The sequence below is a fragment of the Syzygium oleosum genome, unplaced genomic scaffold (assembly GCF_021117445.2).
Source record: "Syzygium oleosum isolate NSW1041296 unplaced genomic scaffold, Sole_v2.1 Sole_v2.04, whole genome shotgun sequence".
NCBI lineage: Eukaryota > Viridiplantae > Streptophyta > Magnoliopsida > Myrtales > Myrtaceae > Syzygium > Syzygium oleosum.
Window position 1 is genome coordinate 9,757,668 of NW_026607488.1, and position 11,200 is coordinate 9,768,867.

Consider the following 11,200-nt stretch of genomic DNA (forward strand, 5'->3'; position numbering starts at 1 on the left):
TATAAATAAAAGGATAAATATCACGAAAAACTCTAAATTGATATATTTGTGACAAATTTATTCCAAACTAATCCTAAAATGATACACATGTGACAAATTTACCCTCCGTTAGTTTCCGTTGAATTTTATTGTCAAATTACTGAATTGGATGACACGTGACAGTTGATAGATGTACCAGTTTAGAATTTTACCCCTCCATTTGTCACGAATTTACAAATTTGTGGTTTTTTATCGTATTAATCCAATTTAACGGAGAGTAAATTTATCACAAGTATACAAGTTTGGCTTTTTTATTATAAAAAAATTAGTTTAAGATAAATTTATCACAGGTGTACCAGTTTGAGGTTTTTCGTGATTAAAAAATCAGTTTTGAATAAATTTGTTATAATTATACCAGTTTAGAGGATTTTATGATATTAATCCAAAGGAAAATAGATTTCCTGTTTCAGAGTTTCTTTCCTGGCGGCCGCACAAACAGTGGGTCCCAGTCAAAGTTGGTTTTGTTGACTCTTTTGAAAGGGCACATGTAAAAGACATGTAAAAGATATGCGTTTCTTTCCTAGCCGCCTTCGAATTACGTGAAAGGGCCAAACAATGAAAAGAGAGGGACGCACGGTCACGCTCTCTATGATTGCACGAAGGAGTAACCCGGTGGTTTTGCGCTGTGAGTTTACATTCAAATTGAGTGATTTATTACTTTATTTGTAGACAGTTTGAGCTTAATTTAAGTGTGAGAAATACATGCGAGCGATTATAACTCTGATTTTCTGATTATAGTGGATTATTTGGTATCGGTTCTCCCTGTAAATGTAGGTACCGACATTCGGACCGAACCACGTGAATCGATTGTGTTCTTTATTGTTCCTCGTTTATTTTTCTGGTGTTCTTGCATTGACTTAATTTGCAAGATCCTATCATTTCCGCGTTAATATTTCAACAAATAACATATTGAAATTTGAGCCAATTCTAACGAAATCATTTCGGAACACGCAACCAGAACCAAAACCATTGATCCCTACTTGTCTTTTCTTCTTGCATACTTTAGTGTGCGTCTTCACTCGTTGGAAAAATTGACGGATTGGATCTCAGAACGATTTAATAGCTAAATTGGTTTTTCAATACAATAATCCAATAATTTAATAGCTAAATTGATCTACTCGTTCATCTCTTAGAATGAGAAACTGACAGGACCTTTCCTTTGACGCCGGATCACGCACACATGACTAGATCATAAGTTGGCCTAGTCCTTGGTAGTATACATAAATATTAAACCATGTTATCATCCGACTACATAACCTTTAAAACGGTTGATAATGGTCCCACATAATCTTTACATGATATTAGAGCATAAGATCCCGAATTCAAATTTTTCCATATCCTCAAATATTAATTCACACCTTGAAATTTTAGAATAATTGGTTGTGATCTTCTAAACTCTTTACGGCCCTATATACCAATCTTCATCAAGTTAGTGGGAATTAGATGAAGTCAACTATAAGGTTGCCAACTTGCCATAAAGAATGCAGAGGACTTAGGGCGCGCATGGAATCCATTCTGGAGTAGAAATTCTGCTCTAGAATGCATTCCGGAACAGAAATGCATTTGTTAAAAAATTTCCGGAATGCATTCTGGAGCAATTTTTGCATTCTGGAATAAAAATGCGTTTGTTAAAAATACTTGATTCCAGAATGCATTCTTGATTCCAGAATGCATTTTTGATTCCAGAATGAGTTTTGAGCAAGAAAAAGAGAAGCTACTTTTTGTAGCTTCTCTCTTCCAGAATGCATTCTCCCTATTTTCTCTCTTTTTCTCACTAATTTTTTTTTTTCAGAAAATGCATAAAAATTGAAAAATTCCAGAAAAATTCATAAAAATTTCCAGAAAATAAAAAAAAGTCAGATTTCGGGAAAATAGGAAATTTGATGAATTTTCTTCAAAATATATAAAAAAAAATCAAAAATTTCAAAACTTCACAAAATGGCTTAGAATACCTTTGGGCACCCACTTTGAGTGAAATTTAATTTTTTTGAGGTGCTCAAAAAAATCAAAACTTTCAAAATTTCACAAAATGACTTAGAATACCTTTGGGCACCCACTTTGAGTGAAATTTAATTTTTTTGAGGTGCCCAAAAAAAATAAAAAAATCAAAAACTTCAAAACTTCACAAAATGGCTTAGAATACCTTTGGGCACCCACTTTGAGTGAAATTTATATTTTTTGAGGTGCACAAAAAATAAAAAAATAAAAATAATTTCTGTTCCAGAAATCAATTTCTGGAGCAGAATTAGTTATGTTTTATCAAATAGATTTCTCCTCCAAAAATCAATTTCTGGCAAGAATTTGATTTCTGGAGCAGAATGGTTACCATTTGCTCCCTTAGTTTGCAGCTGCATATGTATACTCAATAAAGCCGCAGACTTTCCTTTCAAGAACTCCGTTTCCCATTCCGATGGTGTTTTCACTTCGGATTCCGCTCGTAAGGAAATTAATTCGTATCATAAGAATGCAGAGGCATGAGCATGCAGATGGCGCTTTTTTTTGCCGCGATCCATTCTCTCCCGATAACTTGGTTGAGAGGCAAAAGACCGCGACTGACTATGTCTTCCGCCTGCAGCTTCCGCAACTGAGGAAGGACCAGTTGAAGGTTGAGATCATCGATGAGAATTCACTGTGTATCTCATGTGACAGGATCGAATTGGTAAACAAAAAGATCCAGCTGGCTCTTGCTAAGGATGTTAGGGCGACCGACTCTACGCCGCCGTGAGCGGAGATGCGCTCACTGTCAAAGTGCCCAAGCAACGATGGTTCCAACTCCCGACCGAAAGCGTAGTGGCGGGATGTCCGTTGCGATCTCGGGTTGATTCTTTGGAAGTTTCTATTGCCCTGCTTAAGCCTCTTATTCCGTTGCTTCGCGATCGCCTTACTGAAGTCTGGACCAGTGTGGCGTAGACAGCTTTATTTTCGCTCAACTTCTTTTTTTGTTGGGGGGCCATAGAGGCCCTTCGGAGCTTTTAGAGCCGCGTTTGCTGTCAGCTCTTCTTGTGTTCCCTTTGATTGCAAGATTATCAATAGACTCGCATCTAGACTTGCAAAAATAAGAAATACTCACTTTACTAAGTCAATCGCTACTGTCTGCACTGGAAAACATTACAGAACTCATAGACCAGTAGTCGATGAGAGCAGAAATTCTCGTGTGCAGAACAAACATGTACATGTTAGTGTAGCTGCAATTCGCACCCCAACTCCACGTCCAGTACGAGAAATTGTTAGAAATTAAACCAAATTTGTTAGTACTTGTTTCCTTTTTGAGTCTGTTCGTATTTCCATATTTTGATAGATATTGTGAGATATTGTTTCTAGTTATATTTTAGGAAAGTTTCCTAAGTCAATTAGATTTCCTAATTAGAATAAGTTTCCTAGAAAGAGATTTCCTATTTCGAATCAAACTATGATCTATATATAGTCTATTTCTCTTGTGATTGAGACATGCAATAGAAAGACGCGAATTGCGATTGTTTCACCTTCAAAAATTCCTTTCATCAAATCAATATTGTTGCCACGCCTCTGACGCTCAACAAATTGGTATCAGAGCTTACGGTTCGTGATCATGGCCTCAACGAACAATCAGCTTCTTCTTCAATACCCTCGTCTTACCAAAGGAAATTATGGTAACTGGGCTATTAGAATGAAAGCTCTACTCGGCGCCTACAGTGTGTGGGAATTTGTTAACACTGGCTATGATGAGCCAGAGGATGAAGCCACGTTGAACCAGAATAAGAGGAATGCCTTGGAGAAGGCTCGAACGAAAGATCAATATGCCCTGTCGATCATCTATCAAGCGTTAGATGATTCCATGTTTGAAAAAGTTTCGAACGCCACTACCGCTAAAGAGGCATGGGAGATTCTTCAAAACACACATCAAGGAGTTCAGAAAGTTCAGAAGATTCGCCTTCAAACCTTGAGAGGCGAATTCGAGGTAATTCGTATGAAAGAATCTGAATCGATTTGCTGATTATTTCACGAGAATTTTGGCAATTGTTAATCAGATGAAAAGAAACGGAGAAGAAGTTTCCGATGTTCGTGTTGTTGAGAAAATACTTCGGTCCTTAGACAAGAAGTATGATTATATTGCGGTTGCAATCGAAGAATCCAAAGACTTGGATGCCATGACGGTCGATGAACTTATGGGTTCATTACAAGCCCATGAAGAAATGTTTAGAAAGAAAAAGATTGAACCGGTGGAAGAAGTTCTCCAAACGCAGTTGACCATACGAGATGAAAAGGAGCAAAGAAGAGATCCCGTACAAAATCGCGGGACAAATCAAGATCGTGATCGAGGTCGTGGCCAAGGTCACTTTCGAGGAAGAGGTCGCGGACGAAGCAGAGGAGATCCTGCTCGAAATGATGGAGGATACCAGTACCAAAGAGGTGTTCGTGGATGAGAAAAGAACTCGACAAGCCAATGGTATGATAAATCTAAAATCCGATGTTATCATTGCAATAAACTTGGCCATTATGCTTCTAACTGCTGGAATAAAGAAAATAGCAGACCAGACGAAAAGACGAACTTGGTAAATAATGATGATCAAGTTCTCTTATTGGCATTCAAAGAAGATGAAGAAGGTCAAAGCGATACGTGGTATTTGGATACCGGCGCAAGTAATCACATGTGTGGGAGAAATGAGATGTTTGCCGAGTTAGATGAGACAATTAAAGGGAATGTCTCATTCGGTGATAACTCTAAAATTCTTGTTGAAGGGAAAGGTACAATTTTGATTCGCTTAAAGAATGGTGCACGTCAGTTTATTACTAATGTTTATTATGTTCCAAAAATGTCAAGCAATATCTTGAGTTTGGGACAACTTCTGGAGAAAGGTTATACTGTTCATATGAGAGATCTTAATCTTATGTTGAGAGATTGGAATAATAAATTGATTGCAAATGTGAAGATGTCGAAGAACAGGATGTTTATTCTTAATATAAAGAGTAAGATGTCTCGATGTCTAAAGACGTGCGTAGATAATCCTTCATGGTTGTGGCATTTGAGGTTTGGCCATCTCAATTTTGGCGGACTCAATTTGCTTTCTCGCAAGAAGATGGTTTATGGCTTACCACATATTGATCATCCCGATCAATTATGTGAAGGGTGTGTTATCGGCAAGCATTCCAGAACTAGCTTTCCAAAGGAGGCGACTTATCGAGTGAAGAAGCCGCTTGAGTTGATTCATTCTGATTTGTGTGGCCCGATCAATCCTCACTCATATGGTAATCATCGATATTTTGTTACTTTTATTGATGATTTTACTCGGAAAACTTGGGTGTATTTTTTGAAAGAAAAGACAGAAGTGTTTGATATTTTCAAACAATTCAAGAACCTGGCTGAAAAGGAAAGCGGCTATTTTATCAAGGCTTTGAGGACTGATCGTGGTGGAAAATTCACCTCAGCCATATTCAACAAATTCTGTAAAAATCATGGTATTCGGCGTTTCTTGACGGCCCCGTATTCTCCTCAACAAAACGGTGTGGCTGAACGGAAAAATAGAACCATTCTTGATATGGTTCGAAGCATGTTGAAGAGCAAAAATTTGTCCAAGGAACTTTGGGCAGAAACTGTTTCGTGTGCCATCTATCTTCAAAATAGATGTCCAACATATGGACCTGAAGGCGTAACTCCACAAGAGGCATGGACAGGGAGAACACCAAGTGTTTCGCACTTGAGAATTTTTGGGAGCATTGCATATGCTCATGTCCCGGATAAAAAAAGATCGAAACTTGAAGACAAGAGCAAAAAGCTCATCTTTATCGATATGACTCATCATCCAAAGCCTATCGATTATTTGACCCTAACACTTTGAAAGTGTATGTAAGTAGAGATGTCAAGTTCGATGAAGATGGAATGTGGGAAGAAAATCTAAAAGAAGAAGCGAATGTTCGTGATGATTCCGATCAAACGGAGTTGAAAGATCAACCTTCACCTTCTTCTCCAACATCTTATTCAAGTTCATCAACACCATCCTCTTCAAATAGTGTCAATGAACCGCTAGTGCCAAGATCAAGAAGATTGTCTGAAATTTACGAAGCTACCGAAGAGCTTCATCTTATATGTCTTCTTGCAGATTATGAACCACTTGCTTATGATGATGCGGCCAAAGAAGAAAAGTGGAGGAAAGCCATGAACGAAGAAATTGAAGCCATCGAGAAAAATCAAACATGGGAGCTTGCTAATCTTCCGAAGGACAAGAAATCAATTGGTGTTAAATGGGTGTACAAGGCCAAGAAGAATGAGAAAGGTGAAGTAACAAGGTACAAAGCTAGATTAGTAGCGAAAGGGTACAAGGAAAAAGTCAAAATCGACTATGATGAAGTTTTTGCCCCTGTCATCCGCATGGAAACGATTAGATTGATTATTTCCATTGCTACTCAAAATAATTGGCGGATTTATCAAATGGATGTCAAATCAGCATTCTTGAATGGCATCCTTGAAGAAGAAATTTATGTCGAACAACCCGAGGGGTTTGTTGTAAAAGGTTATGAAGACAAAGTGCTAAGGTTGAAGAAAGCTCTATATGGGCTTAAACAAGCACCGAGAGCATGGAATTCCAGAATTGATGCATATTTCAAGGCGAATGGATTCTCTCAATGTCCATACGAGCATGCACTCTATTTGAAGCAAGAAAAAGGTGATATTCTACTCGCCTGTTTATATGTTGATGATCTTGTTTTTACAGGAAATAATTCGGCGATGATTGATGCTTTTAAGGCATCGATGGTGAAAGAATTTGAGATGACCGATAATGGTCTCATGAATTATTTCCTTGGTATCGAAGTGAAGCAAAGTGCCGATGGGATTTTTATTTCCCAAAAAGGATATGCAGAAAATATCCTTGAAAAATTCAACATGAAGAACTGTATGCCGGTCAATACACCAATGGAGTGTGGAACCAAGCTTTCGAAGTTTGATGATGGTGCCGATGTTGATTCGACATATTATAGAAGCTTGATTGGAAGTTTGAGATACTTGACATGCACGAGACCGGATATTATGTATAGTGTTGGAATTGTTAGTCGATACATGGAGAAGCCGAAATCATCTCATCTTAAAGCTGCAAAGAGAATACTTCGGTACATCAAAGGTACTATTTCTCATGGTTTACACTATTATTGCTCTGAATCTTTCAAACTTAGAGCTTATTCGGATAGTGATTATGGTGGAGATATCGACGACCGAAAAAGCACCACGGGATTTGTATTTTTCTTGTGCGACACTGCTTTCACGTGGTCATCAAAGAAGCAATCAAGTGTTACTCTGTCGACATGTGAAGCTGAATATGTAGCTGCATCTTCATGCGTTTGTCATGCAATATGGTTGAGAAGACTACTCAAAGATATTCTTATGGAGTAGAAGAAAGCAACGGAGATTTTTGTTGATAATGTTTCTGCTATTGCTTTGGCGAAAAATCCAGTTTTTCATGAACGAAGTAAACATATCGATGTTCGATATCACTTCATCCGAGAACAGGTTAAAGAGAATGAAGTTGAAGTATTGCATGTGAAGACCGGAGATCAAGTAGCAGATATTTTTACTAAACCTCTCAAGATCGATGCTTTTCGAAAGTTCAAGAGCCTGTTTGGAATGATCGATGGAAGAGAATTTGGTTTAGGGGGAGTGTTAGAAATTAAACCAAATTTGTTAGTACTTGTTTCCTTTTTGAGTCTGTTCGTATTTCCATATTTTGATAGATATTGTGAGATATTATTTCTAGTTATATTTTAGGAAAGTTTCATAAGTCAATTAGATTTCCTAATTAGAATAGGTTTCCTAGAAAGAGATTTCCTATTTCGAATCAAACCATGGTCTATATATAGTCTATTTCTCTTGTAATTGAGACATGCAATAGAAAGACGCGAATTGCGATTGTTTCACCTTCAAAAATTCCTTTCATCAAATCAATATTATTGCCGCGCCTCTGACGCTCAACAGAAACGACACGGCCATCCTACTACTCGAAGAAGGACGAATTGGCAGGAAGTCAGTTTTCTACGGGTACAAAAACCGTGTGATGCTGATGTCTTAATCCGATGGAGGCTTTAAGTCACTTGTTTATTTTCCCAGACACGCCAATAAACCCTTTTGTCAATCAATCGATTCAAACATGCACATTCTTCTGCAGACCCGGTCCTTTGAGAATGAGAGCCATGTGATTGATTCAACACTTTTCAGTTTACTCTCCACCGCAAGCAAATTGAGTACCTCTCATACAGGAAAGGATGCTATCTCAGGCAGTTCACATTATTCCAATTGGTTTCACCGAACCCAAAACATAAGATCATTTATATCATTTATTTCTCACGTACAGGATTTTCACGTGCTAGAAGGCCAAAATGAAGTAGAAGAGCTAGAAATTCAAACGAGAAGAGAGCCCCTCATTACAGTTACAGCTTTGCCGCGCAACGTCACTCTCTGGTTCTGCTTGTCCATGTGCACCTTCACTACTCCACCTCTGGGCGATGCCTGCAAGACATGAAAATGATTAGGGAAGTAGCAAGATGCAATCGAAAGTCATTGATTTACGTACCATTTGAGAGATGAGAGAAACTGCGCATGCACGGAGAGAGAGAGAGAGAGAGAGAGAGAGAGAGAGAGAGAGAGAGAGAGAGAGAGAGAGAGAGAGAGAGAGAGAGAGAGAGATGGATTACAGCATAGGCAACAAAATCATTTTTCCCCAGCTTTTCACTCCAATAAGCTGCCAAAGCACAATGTGCACTGCCACATACAGGATCCTGAAAAATAGATTATTCATTCAGGGGGTTGTGGAAGAGCATAAATTTGGTTGACAGAACAGTTTTCGACATATAACCAACTAATTGGACAGTTGTTGAACTAAGGATGATTGATAATTCAAGAAACTTTCCAAAATATCAGCTTCAATACCTCATTCACCCCAAGTTTTGGGCAAAAGAATCGACTGACAAAATCAAATCCTGAGTCTGGGTGAGCCGATCCTGTGATGATAATACCCCTCCCATGACATCTTTGTATCTCATCAAACTGAGGCTGAAATTCTTCAACTTCTTTCCCTGATGAAATAACAACCTGCGAAAATAAGCAGAAGAAAGTAGAAATGAAAGCATTAATCACTTCCTCTTCCTAATGAATACAGCTTAATGCCAGCTGCTGCTGTACGAATCCTCGATTCAACAGAATGAAAACTATTGCCTCAAAGAGGAAGCAAGGTGTTCGATGTAGTCAAAACAGTATTTATGGGGAAAAGAAAACGATCAGGTTTCAGTTGAGGAATTACGAAATGGTCGCCCTTTGCCGTCTTCTTGATTTCAACAATGGAAGTGCCATTGAGAACTTTGGAGACAGAGGAAATCCGTTCGGCATCATCTTCCGTGATTGGGACTACAGGAAAATCCAATTCGATCCATTTTCCGGGCACATCACCATCTTGAATCTTCGAATTGTCGGATGACTTCGTTTCTGGAACCCTTTTAGCAGTCAGAATTCCGGATAACGTCATAAACTCGATGGTGTCAGAATCTACCATCCCAGATGTGAAAAGAGTGTGCGCAGCAGCTAGCGTTGCATGACCGCAGAGGTCAACCTGAAAGGTAAAATTTGTGATTAGATAATATGATTACCAGTTTCCACTTTCCAGTAGCATTTCTTCCATACTGAAATGGGACATACTTGCATGGATCTCATTCATTATCTAAATTGATGTTTACTGCCTCTATCTAACACCAGGCATCAGAGCAAAAACCAGATAGAATAGTCTGGCGGAAATGGATTGTTTTGATGACAAATCAAACATCTCTCAAGTACATCAGAGGCTCGGAATTGGACTTGGAGGTCGATCGAACAGCATCAACATAATTCATAGTCCCACACGATAATCCATTTAATTTCATCTGATAACGGGACAATTACCTAATTAATTTGTAATCCTAAGTAATGAGATTAAAACGGACAGTGAAGGACAAATAGAAATCAAAATGTCGACAAATTCTTCATCAAGCTGTCCATGGTTGATTAAATGCGGCGGAACTCAGAAGCCACGAATTATCCCAAATTAGAAGAATCAAAACAAAACCGGGATGTTAACCACGAGAAAGAACAGAAAATTGTCATTTTTGTTGGCTATGATAAAGATAGAAAGTTTCCAAAAGCACTCAAGTAAAGTTAGCAATGCACAAAATCGAGTATAGTCATGCACGTGGGAAGCAGAGCAAAGAGATTTTAGTCATTTATAAGCAACACACTTTCTATATCCTGCACCTGCCAAATTAAAGCAAGCAACGATGGGAACATGGAATCCGAAAGTCGCTCACCTCCTCAACTGGAGTGAACCACCTGAGCCGAAACCTCGGGCTCGATCTCCCATCGGCCGAGCTGACGTGTTCCGAGGCCGAGGCCCGGGTCAGGTAACAGGTCTCTGAGATGTTGAACTCCCTCGCTACTGCCTGCAACCACTCTTCCTCCCTCTCTTCTTCCAAGATGCACACCGCAGCCGAGTTCCCCTTGAAGGCCGTATCGGTGAATGCGTCCACCTGCAAAACAACTCCACACACGAGGCCATGTCACGGTCGATACACAAAAGTTCAAGGAAGGTCCGCAAGAGATCTCCAACTCTGGTGGGCTTAAAAGTATGAGCAACAGAGTGGCAGGGCAATGAAACAGAAGAAAGAGAGCGTATTGATACCACTGAGTACTGCACGAGCTTCCTTTCCATTGAGAGAGAGAGAGAGAGAGAGCGAGAGAGAGAGAGAGAGAGAGAGAGAGAGAGAGATGGCCAATCGAGAAGAAGCAATGAAATCAGGCGATGTATTGGAGAAGAACGCAAGAGTCCAGTTCTTTATGGAGCATACGGGGCAGGTTTGCCCGTGACACGCACGGCAATTATTTTTATCTCTACCTTATCAGTCTCCACTAGTTTTTATTCCTCGTTCCAATCATTATCCAAGAGTAAGTCTTTCTCTTTTTGGACAAGTCAAAAGGACACAAATCAGGGACCGGCATACCTACCCTCTGAGCACTATCGTAATGGTCCCACGTCCATTATTAAATGTTCAATTTGATTTATAACTATTCAATTCACTCGTAATCATGTCAATTGGTATTGTGATCTCACCAGTATGCCTGAAATTTAGAGATTTCCATATGATATAGTAAATGCCCAAAGCACAAACTGAATAG

General features: G+C 39.1%; 1 protein-coding gene across 1 annotated transcript; it reads right to left on the bottom strand.

The window, feature by feature from the left end:
• Positions 1 to 8,257: 8,257 nt before the first annotated feature.
• Positions 8,258 to 10,908, bottom strand: LOC130137922 (uncharacterized). The gene is made up of 6 exons (XM_056310515.1): positions 10,707 to 10,908; positions 10,336 to 10,554; positions 9,303 to 9,608; positions 8,933 to 9,094; positions 8,698 to 8,781; positions 8,258 to 8,512 (listed from the first exon to the last, which is right to left on the bottom strand). Exons 1-6 carry the CDS (start codon positions 10,734 to 10,736, stop codon positions 8,405 to 8,407), a joined length of 909 nt encoding a protein of 302 aa, XP_056166490.1. The 5' UTR covers positions 10,737 to 10,908; the 3' UTR covers positions 8,258 to 8,404.
• Between the last annotated feature and the right edge of the window lie 292 nt (positions 10,909 to 11,200).